Genomic DNA, 23,430 nt, shown 5'->3' on the forward strand with positions numbered 1-23,430 from the left:
CTAGCAGTTGCTCACCGATGTTGGACACCCTCTCGGCCAGTGGCCTGCGCAACTGCGACGTGTATTTGTAGGCGTCCAGGCGGATCTCCACGATGTTGTTGAGGAGCGCGAACAGCGGCGCCAGCGGGAAAGCAGCCACGAACAGGGTGACGAAGCCGAACTGCACGGCTGCGGGAACAGGGAAAAGGTGCTGCGGTGGCCGTACATAGACGCGTTTGTGCAAGCTGTTGAAAAATCCGTCCCGTGTCCGACGTACCTTTCGTAATTCGTTTACTCGGACGGTTGACTTAATAGCTGTTCTAATGACTTAGGCTGGTTGCTTCAGCTTAAGTTGAGGACAAAGCAGTGAGCTATGGAAAGAAAAATGACAGGTCTAACGTTAAGTGATCAGAAGCGGGCGGAGTGGGTGAGGAAACAAACGCGGGCTGATGACATCCTAGTCGAAATCAAGAGGAAGTAATGGGCTTGGGAAGCGCACGTAATACGAAGAAAATATAAGCGCTGGTCCTTAAGGATAACGGCCAAGATAAGGCAAACGTGGGAAGAGAGGGAAGGCAGAATGTTAGATGGGCGGAGAGATTAAGAAGTTTGCGGGCATACGGTGGCCGCAACTGGCAAAGGTTAATTGGAGAGACGTGGGAGAGGCCTTTGCCCTGCAGTGGGCGTAGTAAGGCTGATTATGATGATGTTGATTTAAATAGCGCGCTTGCACCAGCAAGCTGTCCCAAGAACATGACAGGAGTCAGAAGCTTGCATTCTTCTTTTTGTTAGAAAACCAGACCAAAGAACTTGCAGGGGTCGCCGCCGTGTTGGTCCCAATAACCCTCGCCTAATTGAGGACATGTGCTAGCAGTGGCGGGTCGCAAGGGTCAAGCGACGTGTTTTAGGCGCATCACGATGGTCGTGAAGTGGTAAAGCAGCTTTTAGGGACCCTTCGATCACTTCATTTTCTTTGCTTTCTTATTTTTCGGCTCTCTGATTCTTTGTCGCAACTTTACTCGTCGAATCAGTGATGATGCTGAAACTGGTCTGGCAGGTAACACCTATTCACGTCCGTCTCGCAGTGATTACATTTGAAATTATTGAAAAAGCGATTTCAGCCATTGCCGCGAAAAAGAGGACGCTTAGCTCTCATGTCAGACATGAGTCATCAAGTAACCGAACTATTTCTCCTCAGACATAAAGCATACCGCAATTTCTGCTGTACAGTCTACTCTCGGTGTATAATTCGCAGCGTTGGTTTTTGCTAAAAGAAATATATTCTGTATTGTCAGCACCCGGAGGAGCAGTGTGTACGACCAGAAACACCCTCCCCAGAAAATGTACCTGAGCTCACAACGCAGGTATACAAAACGTTTTAGTTGAATAAGAGTTGGAAAATTCGCTCCAGATTGGGTTAGATTAAATAAAAATACCGGGTAGCCCCAGCTCATAGATAGTATGCAAAGCACAAAATTTAACTTTTAAATATGCACACCTCGCACACTGCGCACCGGCTTCTGTGGTACTTTTATTTTTGCCCACAAGACACTGCAAATGGAGGTAAAGCATTTCCACTGCCGTTTTACTGCTCAGTACATCAGAACATAAAATGGTGTATGTAGGACACGTCAGCCTGAATGCGAAAAACAGGTGCACTCCTCTGTGTAAGTTCCACGTAACAGTTGACAGGTCTTCGAAAAAGGAAGCCCTACACCTCAGTTGTACTTGCATGACACTTAGAAAAAAAAATGACGTGTCAGCCAGCACAGCTTGACGGCGCAGACTATACCCGTAAGGAGCGATAAGTATTAACACTTGTTTTCCTTAAAAAAAGTACCAGAAGAACTGCAATTCTTGTTTTCTGGCGCTTCAAACATGAAACAAACAACACGCAACATAATGCGAACGCTTCAGAATAAAGCATTCAAAAGTTGCATTTCGCATTGCAAAACGAATTGGTTGCTACTTGTTGCATACTCAAGCACGTTTCCTCACTGATAGTCACGGTTTACTTATATTCGCGACGGTACTGGCGAGACCTTCGTGCCGTATTGCTGGTCATGACTTGAATGGAAAAATGCCCTGGAGAGTTCGTACCCATTTCGAGATATTCGTCGAAAAGAGACATCGAACGCCACGGTGTCAGCACGTAGTCTTCTTCCCAGCGGGCCAGAGCCCCGTTTATGTTCGCGCTTCTTCGAGTCATGCGTTTCCGCTGCCAAGACCGCCACCGGTTCATGAGCAGCCTGCATTGATGCACAGAACCCATGATACACACATTTGGGCAACAGTTGTCATGAAAGGTGGTGCAGTACCGTACGATTTGTCTACAGCGTTTGTGGAAGGTATGTATTTATTTCTTTATTTCAATACTCTGAAGGCCCGGAGGCATTAAAGAGAGGAGGGGCATGCAAAATCAGAAGCAATTTTCTTAAAACTTTCGACATCAGCCCAATGGCACATCTTGATATAATTGAGCCAAAGAGAATGTGATAGGGAATACACGAAGTTCGGTTATCCTGCCGATATAGGTATTTACGAAAGTATTGCGATAATAACGAGATAAAACATTAAGGAAGCAGGTAATACATTACATTGTTAAGATTTAACGGAGGTATACATTAGTTTGCGTCAACCTCCCGACTTTAAGGGCACTTTAGTCATCTCGTATATCGGTAGCAGCGTAACAGTACAAGATATCAGCGCAAATGCGCAAATAAACTTTCAACAGCAGGCATTGCCGCGAACTGGGAGCACCGTGCACTATATCGTTAAATTCACTAAAAGTGCACAATGCGTAGCAAGTAAGTAAAAGCCCAAGCATAGCGAGATTAATGGCATTGGCGACATATACGAAAATGCACCATATGACATTCTGCCTTCGGTCCTCCAGCGCTGGTTACGCATGAAAAGACCAGGCATTTGATTTTCCGAAGTGTAGAAAGGAAGATTGAATCGAGCTTTATTTACGAACACAGAACTGAAATGGCTTTGAATGGGCAGAAAGGAAAGCGGGAGCTTGAAGCAACAAGCAATGGCATTGAAAGGGCAGCTTGTTTGTTTGTTAGAAATTCCAGAAATATTTTCAAACAAATAAATAAAAAGAAATGAAAACGGGGCAAAACTATGAAAAACAATTACCGCGAGAGAGAAAGAAAATCATACAGGAGTCTTACAGTTGCGCGAACTCCTGGATGTTGTTGACAACCTGCTTTCCAACCATTACAATGGCCAACTGTACAGAAACCTCGTACAAGCAGCCACCTGCGCACTGGAAAAGTGTCACACCAGCCACTGGTAATTTGTCCATGAAAGGTAGAAATACTGCAGTGCCTAGTGGTTTATTAGTCAAGCTGGAAGCATGGGCAGAATACCAAACAAAGCAACCAGTTAGGTGCGTCCGTTACTGTAGAAAGATATCAGGGAGGGCTGAACAGCGAAAACTACGCAAGGGCTAGGAGGAAAGCTTCCATCAGTTGGCTAAAGTTTAGAGAACACCACTCTGTGCAGACGAAGACACTTTATAATCTTGGAGATTTGTTGGAATTACACGTGTCTTGTCTGCCCAAAGTTCTGGCCAATGGATCACCTACTTTGGAAACTTTTTCTTGGGTGACTCGTGAACGCGGGAGTTACGGCTCAGATAGATAATGACCTTGGAGGTCCTACCCCAGGAGAAAATGCGAGAAACAGCTGTTACAGTGCAAGAAAGAAAAAAAAAACGAAAACTCTAAAGCTTCCAAGCAGAATTCGAGCTGTAGAACAGACAGGAATTTTCGTTCTTTGCTCCTCAGGATTGGGAGGAGAGCACGAATCAGAAGTTAACTCAATAGTTGATGAATGCATGTGCATGGTCAGAGGGGAGTATTTTACCTCTCTAGTTATATGCGAGAAGTTTTCTTTGTAATGAACGGTGTCGAAACAGAAATCTGCCGTGATAATCTGCTCGACTATGGGAATGTTATCCATGGGAGACTGACCATTGGTGGACATGCCGTAACAGACGGGGGCGCTTTAAAAAGTGTGCTTCTGTAGCCATATGAGAGGAGATGAGCTAAGAAGGTGCTTGTGATTGGTTTATTGGGTTATAAAGTCCCAAAGCACCAAAGGCTACGAGGGACGCCGTAGTGAAGGGCTCCGGAAATTTCGACCACCTAGGGGTGTCTGTGATGTCCAAGTGCTGTACTACTATTACTGTTGCCTCTCTGAAGAGTGGACTTCAATTAAACGAATAGTTTTAGGTCGACGCATGCGAAAGGTAAGTTTTAACCTCGTACAAGTGCACTTGCTGTTGACTTATTAGAAATACCCGTTGTAGGTTTAACCTCTGCATTACTAAAAATGAAATAGTTTTGAACAAGTTTCCAAAATACCTTGTCCAGGGTGTAGCCGAATAATGTTCCTTGCTGGCCTGGGTGGTCAGAGAACCTTTTTGGACAAAACAGAGCGCATCTAATTTGCAACAGTTCGCTTAGTCGTGGGGATCTTTTCCTCTAGCAAGGGACTCCGTTTAGGCAGGCTCAGTAAGTAATAGAAGTTATGCAAATGTGAACTTTAGCACTGCTGCAATAAATGCATCAAAGACAAATTTAAGAGGCTATTGTGAATGAGAGTGATCCTAATAGGGGTCCCGTTATGGAAGATCCTGTTTTTTGTATCTAGACCTGGGGAGTGGTCAAAGTAGCAATCAATAACGGCAAATTTAACTAACCTTAACCTAACCTAACCAAATATTCAGCACGAGGGTGTACTTTCAATTCAGTACGGAGAAGATAGTTTTAACACTGGTATTATGAATACGATAAAAAGAGTTCGAGGAATGGTTATTTCAATATTGCAAGTTCTTTGGCATGGTGCATGTGAACGCTGAGCTCTGCATGACAGAGATACTATGGGCCTTGCCGTTAGAAGAAATTTTACTGTAAAAAAGCAGCTTGACATCGATACGAGAATACAGTCGCTATTCTCAGGACATACATTTCAGGCTTCCAGATTTGTCGACGTACCTTCCTTTAAAGAAAGCAATGTATATGAGCGAAGAGTACGTATTAAGAAAAGTGAAGAGGAACATCTTAAGCGTAAAGCTGTCTTCATATTCCTGTTGGGTCCTTGGCCGCTCTGAAGAAAAAAAGAAGTACAAAATGATAAATGCGTTTTTGTATGTTCCAAGTGTTGCAGGAGAGGAAAAAAGCTAAATAATGAAAATAACACTGTTCTAAGATACAATATTTGCATGTTTCAAAGCTTTTACTCTGAGTGTGTTTGATAAGATGCCGCAGGTTTTAAGGATGTACAAACAATAACAGAAAGAAAGATAAGCAATCCCTGAAGGAATGGCTTAAATATTTTAAGTTAAGTCTGTGAGCTTTCTTTAAAGTTTTCTTTTGAGTAACGTTTTAAAGCTTATTTAATAGGTTTTTGTTGCAATTGTAAATTACGCCGACGCCTACCTCTTTATTAGAGGTCCTTCAATGACTATTGAGTAGCTCTGTGACTGAGGAGAAGACACGAAATTGGTTTGGAATAAAGCAAAACTGCAGTCTTAACAGGCCGAAGTGGTGACCGCAGAAATCTCTAATCGGCTTTCTAGGTGAGTTTGACAAATTGCATGTACCTACCCATTTTAGTTAACCGCGTTGCGAGGGGCTGGTACACCTGTAATTTCAAGAACAGAATGCTAATAAAACTAGAACTCATCGAGGGCTTCACGGAAGAGCTGAGGACGAACCTTGTTCATGAGCAGTATGATGACGAGGTTAAGCAGCGAGGCGGTGATCGCTGTGGTTATGTGGGCATGGGAGCGCCACTGGGGACTCCGCGACAGCCAGCCCACCGATATGATGCGGTAGCTGATGATGGCGAACACCGAGCACACCACCAGGCACAGCTACGAGGTAAACACAAGAGGTTCAGATTTCAGCGGCTGCATGAAATGAAAACCGAATAATGAGTGGCGTCAACATTATTGCCTGTTAACTGATTTATTAAAACATGAAAGCCGGATTGCTATCCATGCCACACCTTTTTGCGATCTCGAAATGTAAATGGTGGATTGAGTGGTTTAGGCACTAATGGCTCCTGTACAGAACTCTGATATTGATATTCAAATACGCGTGTCACACTGGCTCTTTGTGGTCTGCGTCGTATGTTTTAGGAGTAGTGGGTGTTCTGGAAGCCACATCGGCAAGGCACAGTTAAATGAGCTTCAGATAGTAGTTTCTCGAGCCATGTGGACACCATTCGCTTGCACTGTTCAGCGTGTGATATACTAACCATCAGCAAAACAACGGAATTGGCTCCCGATATCCTCGCTACCTTCTCCCAGAAAGGCACGTATGGCTCGTACGTCTGCAAAAAAAAAAGAACATGTGTTACGCAAACGAACCACACTGTGCTGTGTCGTGAACTGCAGCATAGGATATTGCAGCTCAAAAAAGCCAGCCCTTAATGCTGTTTGCAAACCAATGAACATATAGTATATTACAGGCGTTTAATTTTACAAACTGCGCTTTTTGTTTCCAGTGTTAACACTTCTTCGGTCTCGTGAAGTGACTGCTCAGCGGATGATTTCTTTTCAGTAATGAAAAAAATTCGTTATTTGAGGCGCACGCTCGACCCAACAGGAAAAGATGGCTGAATCCTGCTACAGATATAAAATATTTTGTCGTTTCGTCGTAACCGCAATACTTTTGTAGCATTGTAGTAGTAAGGGTAACGGAGTGGATTCCAAGAGAAGGCAAATGTAGCAGGGGGCGGCAGAAAGTTAGGTGGGCGGATGAGATTAGGAAGTTTGCGGGAAAACAGTGGACGCAACTGGCAAAGGACAGGGTTATTTGGAGAGACATTGGAGAGGCCTTTGCCCTGCAGTGGGCGTAGTCAGGCTGATGACAATGATGAGTATTTTTGCACAGTAATGTATTTTTCGGTAGTTCTTCCGTTATGAAGGGACAGCTCAATGCTACAGAAAAGCCAGTTGTTGCTACAAAACCTTCTGCGGTTAGTACAAGTTCATGGCCATAGAAAACTAGAAAAAGCTGTGCGTGAACGCAAATTCTACCGGGGGCGGTCATCAAAAAGAACAACTGAGATTATACTTACACTGATTTTACATTAAACTCGCTGCAAGTCTGTTTTGCGTAGTGTTTTGCGTAGCGCATGAATTCCGTCATATTCTAATGATCGGAAAAGGTTTTAATCTCGGTGTTTACTAGGCATTCGGGATACCGTTCAGTTCACTTGTTCTGGCACCACGCGGCGCATCACAAGAAAGTAACGTATGTATTTTCTCTTTCGGGCAAAAAAAAAATACACAATGGTACCGGAGGCTTCATTTAAAAATATTTTTACTTGTCGGGTGTAGCCCGACAGATAGTGTTATTCGGGTGTAGCGTTAGAGCAGTCGGCTACGTCGCGACATACGAGTGCGCGTATAGACGCATATACGTATACCAATATGGCGTGAAATGTGGTAACGGCATTGTAAAAATGTCTATTTCGGAAAACTTTTCTCTTTCTTTCGACAAAAACGACATCCAGAATTAAAAAGCCCTGTATCTGTTCTGTTTGAAACTAGAAAAAAAGTAGTAGTACGTGTACATTCTTTAAAAATCATGTTTTTTGACCTATAATGGCTTTAAATGTTTGCTGTATTCATAGACGGCCATTGTGTCAGCTTTGATAGGTTTGAGAACATATGCTGGGTGAGGCATCGAGACGCCACTGACTTTGACGTCTGGGGAAGATAGCCTACACATGAAGCCCATGGAAAGCCCAGTCTCTATTGTGCAAGATTATTTATCGAAAAAAAAAACGCGGCTTCTCCTATTGCGGTTCTATAGGCTACAAGACTTAGCGACGCTAGCTAGGAGCTGTCACAAATTTCTTATAACGGTAGTATTCGATGGAATTCAATGATGTCAGTCATGACGTCCGTCAGGATAGTTTTAGAGCGCTGTATTTTTTGGAAAAGCTTCTGACCATAGTCACTGGGTTCAGCTTGTATACGGTGGCTCGGGCCTCATAGTCCGGATACACAACGTCCTGGAAAATAAGAAAACGGTTAAAAAAGATCTCAGAACGCTCAGTCTACAACAGCGTGAAGAAGAACGATAGCGGCGCCACAGCATCCCTCTGAGAGAGGCTGCTCGTTTGTGTGCCCACATGGACCACGTAGACACGCATAATGTGACCTTTGATTACACTAGAGATTTCGCACTCCCTTTCTACTCTTGCATCGCCCAAATGCTTCACATCCTTAATGAGCGTTAAATGCTTGACTCAAAGCGGTACATTTTTATTACGACACTAATCGAAGAGGCCATGATCCCCGGTCAACCTCGCTCCTAGCGGCATCTTTGCAAGACGTTTATTTGTTGCTAGGGTTAAGTGTTGCTGCGGGAGCTACAACGGTAACACCGCTTTGAAAGCAAGAAATCATTGTAAAACCTGTACTTCGTAACAATGACCTTTCAGCTATATTTCAGAGGGAAATCAATTAACACCGAATTTGAACAGGAATGATTGGCTAAAAAAAGTGCAGAGTAGCCCCCCAAGATCTATTGTTCTGCATTCGTAAAGCCTCGCTCGACCTTTACCTGCCCTGCCTGAGAAAAACATTCAAACCACATTCCATAAGCGTGTACTTCTCGTCATCACAATAAATTTCGAGCAGTTTCTGATTGCTCGCCATTGTTTCAGAGCTTTCCCAGTGTAAGCCGCCCAGTAGAATGGCGAGAGAAGACACTAGTAATGAAGAATTTTTTTGGAACTTTCATTCCTTCTGCGATAGACATCCCGTTACGTTAAGTTGTCGGGTGCTGAAGACCTTTTTCTCTTCACTGCGTACTTCAGGCAGCATCAAAAACCGGCTTCCAAGCAAGAATACACAGTAGGTACCATTTCTACAAACGTTGCTTGCTGTTGGATAGCAGTGGAAAGATGCTGAAGTGAAAACTATCTCGAAGTGATTAGCACTGAGTATTGCTTAGCAAATGCGGCCTTTGATGCCTTAGGAACCTTTCATTAAAACTAATGATTCAGTGTTGAGGACATTCAGACAAACTTCTAAGATTAGCCCGGCCATTCTGTAGTTGGCTGCCTGTTGCAGCAATGAGTGCCGGATTGGGCGTAGTTTCTTTGCAGACAAGAAAAAAAAAGCGAAAACCTAGCATCTTATCATCGCTCTCACCGTTAGCGTGTCGATGTGTGAGAGATTCCACTGCCAGCCAAGAACGCACTGCCGCCGCTTCCAGAGCTCCATGAATATGGTGGCTGCAAATGATTTAGAGAAGGTTAAAAGTAAGCTTTCTTTAGTGACATGATTCCACATTTTTCCGGAGTCAGGGAAGATGTTTCAAATTTCTCGTATGAATCTCGCGGGAATGACATAAAACAAAGTCAGCCGGTGTTTGCAAAGTAATTCTATTCCTTGTGTGTGCGGTGTTTGCAAATACATGTGGGGGCGGTAAAAACAGCCCTTAAAAATGTTAAAATTAATGACGCAAAGCGTAACCAAGCGATCTCGAAGTATGTCACAATTTGAAAGGGGAAGTAAACACTTTTTCATTCGAACACAGATGGTATGAATATATCGATTTGATATAACGTTGTGAAGATTATTTCACATTTAACGAAATTGCCTTGCAGAAACCGAAAGGAGACATTAAAGCTAACGATCGAGCACTGACCGCGTTTTTTAAAGGTTTTCTGTTAAGTAAAATGGCCAAAGAGTTCGCATCTAAGCCTTGTAATAGAGCACTTGCTGCTTTGAAGCCCTGTGTGTTAGACAAGCATGGAGGACTATAACATTCACACCTTCATGAAATTTGGAACACTGACCACGTGTATTGAGCCAGAAAGCACTGCCCAAAGGCAAACATTTTTTTCGAAGACATTCCCTGTATTAACGAAATAAGTGAACATATTTAGGAACACCGTGGCGTATGCTTCTTCGTGAAGAGGATGTATCGAAAATAACGCTGTGCTAGAAATAAATGTAGATTCCAAGACAGGTTTAGTTCTGCCATTTATCGCTTCTTCTCTTGTCCTTGAGTTGGTTTGCACAGTTCTAGCTGTTTGGCTCATATTAACGCCGTTAAAAAGAAGCCCATCAATTTGTGTTTAGCAAAGCTACAGTAACCTTCTCCGCCCTAACGCGAAGCGCAAATTTGCCTTCTGCTCCTCCGATCTTTGCCAGAACACGAGCATTTAACTTCAGGAAGAAACTTGAAGAAGAATAATGTTGTCAATCCTATATATAAACAGAGTGAGGTTAAGAAAACTAAGGCGACAACCTAATAAAGAAGACACCCTTTGTACAGCCTTCACTTTGGCTGCATGAATTCTCAAGTAAGACAATTTTCAGCCCTGTATGTCCGTGCTTTTGTTCACCTTTTAAGTATTGCGGTGCTTATTGAACCTATTGCCCACTTTCTTGTTGCCAGCGGCATTTCTAGTCGCCAGGAGCATTAACAATATTTGCTGTGTACCGAACCTAGCGAAAGCATGAACGAAATTAAAGAGAGCAGTTCAGTTCTCTTTAGGTGTACGGTGCTGTAGTTATCCTGCTTTGCGCGAGTTGATGTTAGTGACGTTGCGCTATTCTGGGACAAACAGAAAGCACCAGATGAGACACTTACCCCAGAGAGCCATAAATACCGAGAAAGCAGCGGTCGCCGCGTTGTCTACAAGGTACACGATCTGGAATGGAAACAGAATGTGAACACTTTCAGCTAGGTAGCGACCACCTCGAGAAATGTGATGGTGGATCATTATTTGTTTATGAAAACCACACTCTGCATGCCATTGCCTTCACTCATCAATAAACACATCGTCTAAATAAAGGAAGTGTTTATGGTGCGTCTCAAGTGTGCTTGAATAACCATAATGCTTATTTGGTGCAGGCGGTAAAACTTAAGTTATGGGAACCCTGTAGAACTAAACTGAATTGGGCCTTCACATCAAGATTTAAAAGAATATGCACATCCACTTCTGAACTTTCTTTTTAAATCGGAAAATGCATGAAAATGGGGAGAAAACATCAGTTGAATGCACTCTCATTGTGTAATTTTTACACAGGGCGCACACTCATCAAAAGAATGCTTCCGAAACTCCTCTGTAGACAAGGCTATTCAGGAGGGGTTCACGTGGCTCAAAAATCCAGTCGACTTCGACCATGTTAGGAAAAGGTAAGTGACGCCAACCAAGTAAAATACAGAAAAAAACACGATGTTTCGGGACCGGCTCGGCCCCTTCTTCACGGTGTGACTACGGGCGAGCGCAGCTTGGCTTTTTTAAGCCCCTGCGTGGAGGACCTCCGGGTCAATGGCCGCAGGCCATGGACGTAGGATGAGGCGAGTGCCCCCAGGGAACGATTAACATTCTCTCGTGTTTGCTGAATGTGCCACGACTCGAGTAGAAGCCTCCTGCGTGGGTTAGCTTCCGTTTCCAATACAATGGTGCTGTCGAAGTCAATTGGGTGGTCGCACCCTTCGCAGTGTTCGGCCACGGCGCTGCGTTGACGATTCATGTGACGGACGTCCGCTTTGTGTTGGCTCATCCTTTCCGCGAAGTTCTTCGTTTCCCCTATGTACGACGCCGGGCAGACGGAACACGGAATTTTGTACACGACGCCCTGGTCCTTTTCTTTGGGCTGCAGGTTTTTTGGGTGGGGGAGAAGGCGACCGATAGTGCTGGTCGGTTTGTGCGTTGCCAGCACCCCTTCTTTTCCGAGAATGCGAGCCAGCGTCTCGCTCACGCCTCTCACGCCTCAGAGGCGTGAGCGAGACGATGGCTCCAAAAGCGCCGTGTTCGGTGAGAGTGGTCACTGTGTAATCAGGACGCAGTAGACTACCATACAGGCCAACTTCAATTCGTCTGGACTGTTCTTTTAAGCAAAGCGCATAAGCCATAGATGTACGGGAAATATTGTGACGAAGACGAAGCTGGCAGTGGCGCGGGACGGAGCGCTCGCGCTAGGCCAGCAGCCATTAAATCATCTCTTGGTCATTGTTCACCACGTCTCATTCTTCGGCTGGCCGCCACGTTACATTTGGTGTGAGGTGCTGGGGTCCCTTCATCGCAATCCTTGTCACGGAGCTTCGGCGTCCTGGGCCTGCCGTGGCCGTCAGCCATGAGTACCTGGTCAGCGCCGCACGGCCGTGCCCCAGCCCGCCCGACCTGAACCGACCTCGACGCTCACCCCAGCCCCGTCCCCCGCCCGGACCACACGACACGACGACACAAGACCCCACCGACCCAAGATCGCACCGACCCAAGAACCCACCGACCCAAGACCCAAACATGAAGACACCGCCCCCCTGCCCCCGCCGTTCGGTGCGTCCAGAGACCTCGGCCGTCAGCTCCTGGCACCCTACGGCGCGGATGCTTCGTGGACTGGGACTCATTCTTTCATCTTTCTCATCGTTGTGCGGCCAGCACTGCACCATCTTCTACATATTGTTCGATCCTTCACTCAAGACCATCGCCATTTCACCGTCTGTTCGTCACCGATCGGGACGATCGCTCGGAGGCCCCGGGTAGTGTGACGAAGACGAAGCTGGCAGTGGCGCGGGACGGAGCGCTCGCGCTAGGCCAGCAGCCATTAAATCATCTCTTGGTCATTGTTCACCACGTCTCATTCTTCGGCTGGCCGCCACGTAACAATATACTCAGCAACTGTACTGCATCTCTGCCTTGCGTTTACATTTTTCGCGCTGTGTTTTCACCAAACCGCCTTTCTAGCTACTCCATGGATTTTATAAATAAGTGATCGGAGACGCTCCCCGTTGGTACCATGTTCACGGAGGTAGTGAGTACTGAAATACCTTATTCTCTGCCTGTTCGTCTTTTGTGCCATCACTACCTTCGTTGAGGCTACAAGCGGTATAGCTACCTGAGGGTCCTTCACATGAAAAGGATGCTTAAAGCTACTGTTGTCTGCGGCTAATGAATCGCTCGTAATCTGTAATGATTCTGTGCTCTGTGAATGCTGCAGGTTTGGTGACAGTGAATGTCAACAAACAACGCACGAAATCTGAGTTGTGGAGGAGATTTTTGATTGGGGAACTAAGCGCCACATGGTGATGTACTTTTCATTGCTGGCGGACGGGGAAATTGGTGTTAGCTTATTTGCGGTTGAGTTAACAAAATTTGAGGCAATATTAACCGTGGTATTAATAATGAATATACCTGTTGCATTCTCTGCGTACGGATATGCTTTGGTGCGACACATCACAATGCCCTGGTTAACCGTGGGGCATGAAGAAAAACTAATCACTCTCAGGTCGAAATTCTAGAGGCCCGTGTACTGTGCGATGTCAGTGCACGTTAATGAACCCCAGGTGGTCGAAATTTCCGGAGCCGTTCACTACGGCGTCCTTCATAGCCTGAGTTGCTTTGGGACGTTAAGCCCCAGTAAACCAAATCAAACCAAACTCTCAAGTGCAATTTTTCGATCCATTTAGTTTTGCCAACACTGGCTGCCGTGATATTCACCGGCTCGTATTTAGAAAGCCCATGCACGTCGCTAAAAGACGTTAAAGCAATTGCAGGTCTGGAGATGGCTCCTCTAAGAATTATTGATTACAGATTATGGTCACGGTGGGCACACAATAAAGCTAACACCCACAGATATGCATTCAGGAATGCGTCTAAAGACAAGTACCTATTTATTATATTTAATTCCACAATTAATAAATGACCAAGGTATGAACAAAGGAGCTTTGCTGCTGCTGATGATATGTGAGGTACAACGACCAGAAGAGGTCCACAGTGTTAGAGAGACGGTTCCGGATTAGTTTAGAACCCCACGCGTCCGTTAACGTATACTGATGCGCACGGAACACTAGTAGTTTTGCATTTCGAAGGAGGCGAAATGCAAAAATGCCACTTATAAAGACATTTTATTCCATACTGCGACGTTGCGATCAGCTGTAGAACGCGAAAGCTACTCAGCTACTGCAGAGGATGAACTAAGGGTTGCGTTGTTTCAATAAAGCTCCGACGCATAACTACCACCCGCGCAGTTTGGCGTTTTGCTGCAGGCCAACCGGCAGGATTAGAGCCAGCTATACTGAAGAACCAAATGTTCCTGCGCTTGGGTTTAGGATTTAAAAGTCTCTCAGGCACTGCAAGACATGACGCGGAGCTGGGTTTAAGCATAAAACCTGCTGGTAGCATGAACCTTACACGACGATCTGAGAGTTGTGTTTTACATTGCCGAATTATAAACGCTATGAAAGGTTACTAGAAGCTTTCTACGTGCATATGAAGAATCCGCTTACCATACTAAAGGTGCATTTGTCGCTCAGATAATCGTAAGGACAGGTCTTGTTGCACGCAGGGCACAGGATGAAGTTTCCGGCTATGGTGCGGTCACAAATCTCAACCCTGAAATGGAAAAAAACAACAACTAAGACCTTGGTACTGAAATTTTTTCAAGTCTCTATTTAAGGCCATGATGCTTCAGAATGCATTTCTTTCTTCTAAAAAACTGAGAGGAAGAAGCCTGAGTGACACGCTCATCTACCGTGCTTGTATACAATCAATGTATACACGCATGGGAGGACAGCGGCAGGAAAGAAATATAAGCAAAAATAAGTACGAAACATTTGCTATATGTTCCAATGATTGAACTGAAAAACAAGCTCTACGTATAGCAGAAGCTTATCGTGGAAATAAAAGAGCTCCATAATGTAAAAGCGATCTTTGTAAAAAGATGGCGTCAAGTTTGACATGGAGAGAAAAAAAAGCGATCCATGATGTCAGTTAAAAAAAAAAAAAACAGTGGTAGGTAGCAACTGCTGTATCAAGATATAAAATTGTAAAAACCGGTCATGAAAATTCGTACAATTTTATTTTTCTTATACGACGAGGCTTTCTAACTTTTGCACCTCACAGGGGCATGACAAACACTCAAAATAGCCTAGCTTATTTTTCGATGGTCCTTGAGTCTGGAAGCGGTATCTGAAGAACGCTGAAAAAAACAGGCGGTGAAGGGCTTCCCGGTGAAAGATGGTGCATCAAAGGAACTTAACAGACCCTTCTGTTTCAGTGTGGCTTGCATTTACATAATACTTTGCAAAACTACACAGTCAATGCCAAGGGTTACGGCTGTTATGGTTCTAAACAAGCCAGTAGTTACCGAAGGAGTTGGCCTTGACTAATGTTTTTTTATTGGTATCTAACATACCTAAACACCGAAAGAAAGGGGGGGAGGTCATTGGAGAACGCCTTTTATTGTTATACTTTTAGGTTTCTTGGACCCAACAAATAGCGCATGACAACCATGCGACGGGCGTCACAAGTAAAAGACGTTAGTAAACTGGTGTCAGCTTTGTGCTCAACATGCACAAACGATTATAACTATAAAGGCCTTGCATCATGGTGATATGAGCAGTGTACAGAAATACAATTTAGCGGATGCGTGGAAGCAGGTTGCAATAACGACACCTGGACCGAGTGTATAAGGACTGAATCTTGAAGGCGTAGTCACGTTAGGATTAACGGTAGGCGTGCACAAAAGTGTGTATTCACCGATTGCGTGGCCGCTTACTCACGTGGGCGTGTTCGTGGTCATACCGATGAGGCCATACAGCGTCGTCAGGACACCCACCGCAGCTGGCAGGGACAACATGGAAGTGTAGAATCCAAGCCAGGCGAAGTACAGACCCGTCTTCTCACCAAAATAGCGCCTAGAAGACACGTGCGAAAAAGTGTACCATATATCTAGCATAATATATTTCTTCTGTTGAAATTTAGGGCCGAAGCATGTCTGATAGCCTAGGATTATTGTTTTACTAGCTTCCATATGTCGGTGCTTCTTCGCAGACGAAACAATAAATGCCATTTTTTTTTGTTTCTTGGTCATTAGGATTCAAGAAGAAGCGTTAAGGCAATACGGTAGCCGCCTGGTATTTCCGGTGCGAAGTAAGTAGTTAACCTCAATTCAAAACTTTGTCGAAAAGCATAATGAATATTGCAAAAATGAAAAAAAAAGCAATAGAAAAATCTAGACTAGCTGAGACTGTCGTCATAAAGCTCTCTTGGTGCGGACGAAGTTTCAATGACAGTACCCGGATACAAGAATTGTTTAAAGCAAAATGGATGAGACCGAGTTTAAAGGCTCTTTACACCGCGGTGACTAAAAACAAGGCTTGTTAAATTTAGGTTTTGTTTCCACTGGGTGAAAAGGAGATGGGCAAAGTAAGGATTATCTTTCAGCCTTAACAGATTACGCTAGTAATTTTGCAATCATAGATAACATAAACTCTAGAAAGGAACAGAAAATTACCCTATGGTTTCCATCTTTGTGGTAACGTTTGGATCCCATAATACGTCTACGAATTCATTTAGTTCTTAATAAACGCTTGCGGCAAAACTACAATAAACGGGAAAAGAACGGCTTTGTCCTTTGACAGGTAACATAACGTAAAGGCCTTAGTGCAATAGAAGTGGCGACATGACAGGCATTATTGCAACAACTGGACATTCACTGATGCATTATGCGTCGTGAGATTCGCATTTTTTCATTATCAGAGCTCTTTCCTATCGGTCCCTTATGTCCTTGAACGTGTTCGCGCTGCTTAAAATATGATCCAACACCAACTAGCCCGACAGCTTGTGTTATTATTCTATGAGCAATGGTGAAACGAATGACGGTCAATTTGCCTAGGTAGTCAAAATTCGAATTAGGTGCGATACCTCTGTGTGGCCACTATTTTACACCGTTTTTCGTCAATCTGCCACCTAGGTCACGTAACCTTGTGACGTAATCTGAACCTGCCAGTTGGTTATGCAGACACGTGCGCAAGTTGGTCACAGCCGGTGAACAGGTGGGCAGCCTGTCGCAAAGCAGGCTTCAATTAACCGCAGTGCCAGCTCAGTAAAAGTGTTTTTATTTCTGACAGAGATACTAGATGTGGAACAGTAAGTGATGAAACCAATTGAAAGAAATCGGTCCGTGGGCGAAAAAAAATACAATAATGTTGACGAGAGAGAGAGAGTGAAGCAGCATATCGTTCTAGATTTTCCGTAAACCTACTCCTCTCAGGTGCCGTATGTGAAATGTCTAAGATTTCCCACGAGATCATTCAAATATTGGTTTGTGAAGAAAAATATGCGTTTGTGTCGACGACTTCATGAGCAGACAGCTAGTACACGACACTGTCCATCTCAGAAAACAGATTCCGAGGACGACTTCAGCCAACCTGATGAGGGAAAGCGGCTGCTCCTTGTACCAGGATGCTGGCCGGGCCCATTCGCTGTACAGTAACTGCAAAGAAGAGAGAGATGGACAACAAAGGGAAACGAAGAACGGCTGTCACCTTTAGAAGTGGCTGCAATGAAGATGTATTTTCGGTAAAGGAGCTTACCCTCCGTTCGGTTGCCGCTTCCTTGGCGGGATCGAACGGCCCCGTGCCGCAAGGCCCCTGCATACAGTTGTAACCTTTTTAGACGTCGAAGGCACCACAAGTTCTAAATCACATTAAAAAGGTGACATTCCTACCGTTTGCTTTAACGCAGGTAGTATATTGTGAAGAAGGTACACTGGACTTATTAATAAATCATCTCTTACGGAACAGCGCAGAAAAGGACACGGAGCTCGTGGCGTTGCGTTCTTTTCTACAACCCTGCCCTTTTCTGTGCTGTTCCATAAAGGAGTATTGTGCCTCACGAGGCAGATGCTGAAATGCACTGATTATGACGTACGCCTATTATGACATGCGCCAAACAGTTTTACAGGATTGTTGGGCCGCCAGAAGAGGGATAACAATTTAATAAGCATGTAATAGATAAGCGGCGTAGGAGTACTATATCCGTACATTCAGCCCGATTAGAAAGATTATCTGCGTTGATTTACAGGTCGGCGAGTAGCGTGTTTGAACAACGCACACAATTTTTTTCTGAAAACTCATACTTAAGGCGTGCACCGGAGCTGTGCCAGGTCGTTGAGTGACGTACAGTATTGTGAGATTTGAAGGTTGTTACGTTCGTTACGGCTGAAGCGGAGCTAGAAATATTTCCAGACGTGATGGCCACTTAGTCCGTAGCAAACCTTAGAATGTAGGCTACAGAAATCCTTCAGCTAGCTGAGCCCATGTGTTTGTTGTAGCGTTCTTGCGATAATGAGCCGTGCTAGAACAGTTTATTCTGGCCAGGTTAAGCCTCAAGTGACTACCTTCAGATCTTGATAGATTATGCTGCTCAAATGTACTGCCCCGAAAGAACGGGGTTGTTTCGTTGCAAACGTAAATGGCAAGCTTGCAACCAGTTTGTCAGACACTTACGTCGTGCAGTGGGTAAGCTTCTATGTAGGTGTCTTCGTCAAGGAGCCTGTAAATACCTGCGATTGCACGTGAAAAATTTCGGTGCTGTTACTTATAATGAACGTGGAGGAATACCATTTTTTGGTTTATTTGCAGGGTAGAGGATATCACGATAATAACATATCCAAAAGGCACTGAACGACTTCTAACGCTACCAGAAGAATGGATTGCGAACGTACTAGGTGAAATCATTGTGCTAAAGGATATTTTTCGTTTTCAGATATTCAATGAGGGTGTTGAAAGTTTACATATAGTTCGGCAATCTAACTTTGATGCCGAAATTATTACAATCTTTTGGGCGACAGAAACAAGACTTTCTCTAGCCTCGTTTCGTGATTGGCTAAGGAAGATTCGAGTCGACGACACGAGAAATGTTCAATTTTTATTAGGACCTTTTGTTTGTGATCTCAGTGCTCATAGCTACGTGACCTCATGCTCAGCAGTATTATCCGTAACCATAGCGTTATAACTATTTCCGTATTAAGCAATTCGACGTCTTTTGGTACCGTAGATAAATAACACCATTGAAAATTGTGATGAGAGGTGCAAAATTATTGCATTTGATCGCTGATTTCATACAAAATTTATCCTTAGTTGCACTTTTTCTGGATATAGAACCAGCAGCTGTGCCAATCACATTAGCCAGCTGTTCAGAATATTTGGTAGCGCTGCTTACTATTTATTTTGCACTAGTTTTCTTCATTATTACTTACTCTGATATCAAGCTACTCGAACATGACTCCATTATGAATAAAACAAGGGGTCCAACGAAGCTATATTTTAGTAAGTAATTCTCTACAAAAACGAAGCGAAAGGTGCTAGAAATGAGAAATTTCAAAAAACGTGGCCAAATGAGCTGGCATGAAGGTGTAAAGAAATACAACAACGATTTGATTACGCTCACTTTATTAACCATATCCGCTGATTTCAGATGGGATGCGCTTATAGCTAACTCTGCCTCAAAAGCAGTACGCAGACTGTTTTCTTAGAAGGTGCCTCCATTTTGCATCAGTGCCTACTTTGTTCCGCTAGTTATCTCTATAGAATTTAAACCTACAAAACGGTAGGTCCTTGGCGTAATCGACTTTTCAATAGAATGCATGAAAATGTTGAAAAATCACACGCATTCTTACCTACTTGTTTCCCGCTCTCATCGAACGCAGTCCGCATTAGAACTTCCCATGTTATCCTGCTCCGCATGGCTTGCGAGAAAAAGGACTCCTTGTTCTCCATTATGTACCTGTCGGGTAGCGGTTGCATAATTGAGATCCACTGTCATGTTTCCACCGCCTTAGTGTTCAAAATTAGCTACATTTTAGTATGCTCTGATTAAACTTTCTCTGCTGACATGCGGACATGTAAATTTTCTCTTTGCATCCAGTGAAGCGTAAGCCTTACACCATTACAGAAACCAAAGATACGGTATACGTGGCATTTGCTTTGTTCTCTACAGATCTGTCATTTAATAGAAGTGAAAGATGCGACTAAGCGGTTGGTTGTACAGCACGTGAGTGAATGAGTCCGTCAAAGCAGGTAGTTTAATTAAAGGAATCAGTTATTTATTATTAACCAATGAATCTAGAATTTTTTCTTTTGGGCACAATATTATATTGCGAAGTAGGAGGCCCTGAACATAGAAGGAGAATCCAGTCTTAAGAATCTTAAGATCGGAATAGTCGTTCGAGATATCAAATGAGCTCGAGATTTTCTGTTTCAGCACTGGGTGCTTTGCTAAGGTCTGGTAACGGCATTTTTTTAGAGATTAGTGAAGTGCAACTGACGACATGTCTAACTGCGAGCGTTGATATTTAGCTTTTCCATATCCATAGTTTTTTGTGGCTGTAGATATTGAACACAAGGGTATGATTTCGTGTTCTAACGTTCAGCGTTCGTGCATTCGGGCCAGCGCTTCTGATATGGCTACCAACTTTAAGTTTGAAAAATACTCACATTTTTTCTCGCTGTCGAACAAATTCGGCAGTGAAGAACTGCTTCTCGTCGGGTATTAGCTTCTTGTCGTAGGGGAATGGCGTACATAACCTGGCCCACAAGGCTTCTAGTGCATTGAGCTTGCCTTCAAATTCCAGCTCCGTAGAGCCTTCTTCCAGCTGCAAGAATAAAATATAAATTGAGAAGTACGCGATAGTACGAATCACTGACACACACAATGCTCTGTGAATGTGCAATCACGATAGCTGGTACAGTGTACACCAGCAACGAAGTAGATATGACGTGGTTGCAAGACCTGAACTAAGAGATAAAAATAATGTGACATGAAACCAGATTTATGCCCTTTGAAGTTGCGTTAAGCTCTACGTATACTGTTGTAAGCTACTAGTGTAGTGCTCCGACTGTAGGAGCACATGCAATGCAGGCTATTGCGCATGCGCCTAGCCGTCTTCACGATGACCGCAGTTGAGAGTACAAAAATTACTAGTGCAAAATCAGTAGGTACGTCGCGATCTTCATAGCAATATTGAACATGGTTATGCCTTTCCCGGAAAGTATGTGCTGCTTTATGAGTGTATCGTGTAGTGCTCCATGATACCGCTTCCTCTCTTGATGAACACTAAGAACTCATGGATTAGAAGGAAGCTGAGTAATGACTGAAATTTTCACGAAGTTTTGCAGGAAAGTTGCTAATGGTCATTAGATTCGTTGCTGTGCAACTCTATAACAGAAAGGAACTATGCTATAATTATTGGTACTGTTACGGTTCCATAAGTGAAACAAAACTTGATATTCTACCTTTCAGAAGTGTTCTACGCGCTAAATAATCAAGCTATAGACGTGATTATAATTAGTGCGCATCTGTCACTCACCTCCTTGAGTGTAGGAAGGACAGGTGCCTCGCCCTCTGAAGCAACCACAGTGGGTAGGTCGGCCACTTTGCCCCTTTTCTGCGAGTATTGCAACGATCAGTTAAGTGTCGCAAAAAAAAAACGGGAGTTAGGCTATAAACATACTCGACTATTCACAAATAAGAGGAGTAACCTATTTATAGTGCTATTCTCTAGTGAACTGCCATGAAGTGAGCCGGTGACTACATAGCTGCCGCTGCTTTTTTTATGCTATAAGAAACGCCTGTCAAAAGCTGAGCGTCGAATACACAGTGGCAGGGCAAAACATGAGAAATGTTAAAAAAAGACACGTGGGGAAGCCAAGGGTGACGATTGCGACATGAGATCACGCGTGCTAATTTCAACGCAAATGCTCCATGGTATATGGCGCTGAAAAAAAAAAAAAAAACTAGCCGTGCGGGGAGTCTTCGCTGCGTATGCATATGCAACTGAGGGGGGTTTTCATACCTCCCTTCTTCGGTCAGCTTGTGGTATACAATCTATTTTGTTAAATCTGAATGCTGGAAATTTGGGTAGAAGGGCAGGGAAGCTGTTAATATGAGGCTACAATCTCTTTTAGGTTGACGCAGGAATTTAATTAACTGTGCACATTTGCTGTTCAGTCAGCGTACTAGTAAAACGTCTCACTGATTTAGACAGTGAGCACTGGGTATTTAAAATACCAGTGGCTTAAAGTGGTTTTCAGTAATATTTGGAATTGCGTTATCAAAATTTGACTCAGTTGGGCGACCCTGCTGGTACTGACACATAGCTTGAACTCAAAATTCGAATGAAGTGATTCAAGTTGAAAGTAAAGAGATGTAGCATAGTGGTGACTTTTGTGTTTTTGGTGGAGGATTTTTTACTTATTTGAAGCCTCAAAGAGAAGCCCAGAGGCAAAGGGCGCAGCTATAAAGTCCGAATAAGAAGCATTGTTGCCACTGCGGGACCCCGCTTGCTTGCTAACTTTTTCTAGGCTGACTCATGCCAGCGATGACTACATGCTTCAGGGCTCCAAACTGCGCTTGAACGAAGATGTGAATTTTATTGAGAGATTTTTACCTACATTCTATCGTTCAGCCTAAAGTATAAGTCAATAGCAAAACTCATGATATCTCAGTGAACGTGCTCATACGGTAAACGGAAGCACTGGGACGATGGACGAGGGGGATGACAAAAAATGATCGGGTTGAAATAGTGAAGGACAGTGCGTAAATTTAATCACGGATCGATGGGGGCGATTAGCGATTAGGTGAAAGGACCATTAAGGGAAATGAATCAGTGTTTGTTTTAACTAAAAATTAGACGACGATTACGTTTGTCGGTAATATTGGTTTGTAGCCCAGCCGCAGCGGTCCTAGAGCCGTAGGCGACCGCATAGGGAATATGCGAGGTCGAACGGAGGCGGCACTGGGTTTAACTGCTTAATTGCCTTTGATCCCCCATTACTACCTTATGGTACACTGCTGAGGGCATGGTGATACCCTGACGACGCCATAAGGTTTTTGGCGCGCGACTTCTTGGTAGACATCAGGTATCGCTGCGGATGACTTTTTAATGCTTTCGCGTTAAAAAGTGGAAAGCCGAAATAAGGGTTGCATTGATACCTTGATGGGCATCCGAAGGTGAAGATTCTCCGCATACTGCAAAAGCACCTCCCATGGAGCGTGGATTTTCAGGAAGTTCGTCTTTCCGTCCTGGGATGTCTGCACAGAGGCAGTAAGGTGTCACGAGGGCAGCAAGTTTACTTTGCTTAAGCCCGACCATTCCTGTGTCCACTTGTGGGCAATGCGCATAATGCACAATTTAAAGAACGTCTACTTTGTCAATCAGGTCTAATAAAGTTCTACGTAGTGACCGCAAGCGCGATAGCACTTTCGGATGTTTTAATTCTTGCGCTGTTGAGCGCGTATAGAAACTGAACAACCGCTCACATAGCTTAAGACACATCATCATCAGCTGAACTACCTTTGAGGGCTGCCTCAGAGCGGAAGTAGAGAACAGACGCACGTAGGTACTTGTATTGCCAGATGTGATGTGAAAGTCCCCTGTATGTCATTTCTTGAACGCATGGACCGAGCTGTCAGACGGCGAATGAATTAAACTCATGCGTCGTTCATTGAAGTTAAAATCAACGCTGCACTTTGTTCAGACTATGTGTCCTCGAAGCTGCTGTCTATACCTGAAATCTGCAAGCTATCTCTGCACTGAAAGTGTAAGAGTCTAGAATGCTGGTCCTAAAATTACAGTTATAAAAAAAAATGAAAGCGCAGTAAGCGCAT

At 44.1% G+C, this 23,430-nt stretch overlaps 1 protein-coding gene across 1 annotated transcript in view; it reads right to left on the reverse strand.

Moving 5' to 3' along the window:
* LOC149328940 (anoctamin-4-like) overlaps positions 1-22,782 on the reverse strand; it is a 35,857-nt gene extending 13,075 nt beyond the window's left edge. The window contains exons 1-20 of the mRNA XM_089559145.1: positions 22,756-22,782; positions 21,131-21,208; positions 20,259-20,416; positions 19,442-19,548; positions 18,270-18,325; positions 17,355-17,411; positions 17,190-17,254; positions 15,540-15,674; positions 14,265-14,370; positions 10,620-10,680; positions 9,170-9,252; positions 7,960-8,022; positions 6,256-6,330; positions 5,711-5,869; positions 5,601-5,637; positions 4,989-5,100; positions 4,356-4,410; positions 3,159-3,253; positions 2,080-2,228; positions 16-168 (exon numbers count right to left, since the gene is read on the reverse strand). Of these exons, the coding sequence (XP_089415271.1) occupies positions 16-168; positions 2,080-2,228; positions 3,159-3,253; positions 4,356-4,410; positions 4,989-5,100; positions 5,601-5,637; positions 5,711-5,869; positions 6,256-6,330; positions 7,960-8,022; positions 9,170-9,252; positions 10,620-10,680; positions 14,265-14,370; positions 15,540-15,674; positions 17,190-17,254; positions 17,355-17,411; positions 18,270-18,325; positions 19,442-19,548; positions 20,259-20,416; positions 21,131-21,208; positions 22,756-22,767 (1,816 nt within the window). The 5' untranslated portion in view covers positions 22,768-22,782. The remainder of the gene's footprint in view (positions 1-15; positions 169-2,079; positions 2,229-3,158; positions 3,254-4,355; positions 4,411-4,988; positions 5,101-5,600; positions 5,638-5,710; positions 5,870-6,255; positions 6,331-7,959; positions 8,023-9,169; positions 9,253-10,619; positions 10,681-14,264; positions 14,371-15,539; positions 15,675-17,189; positions 17,255-17,354; positions 17,412-18,269; positions 18,326-19,441; positions 19,549-20,258; positions 20,417-21,130; positions 21,209-22,755) is intronic.
* Positions 22,783-23,430: the final 648 nt, after the last annotated feature.

This window comes from Amblyomma mixtum, chromosome 9, assembly GCF_055824585.1.
Source record: "Amblyomma mixtum isolate Tamu chromosome 9, ASM5582458v1, whole genome shotgun sequence".
Taxonomy (NCBI): domain Eukaryota; kingdom Metazoa; phylum Arthropoda; class Arachnida; order Ixodida; family Ixodidae; genus Amblyomma; species Amblyomma mixtum.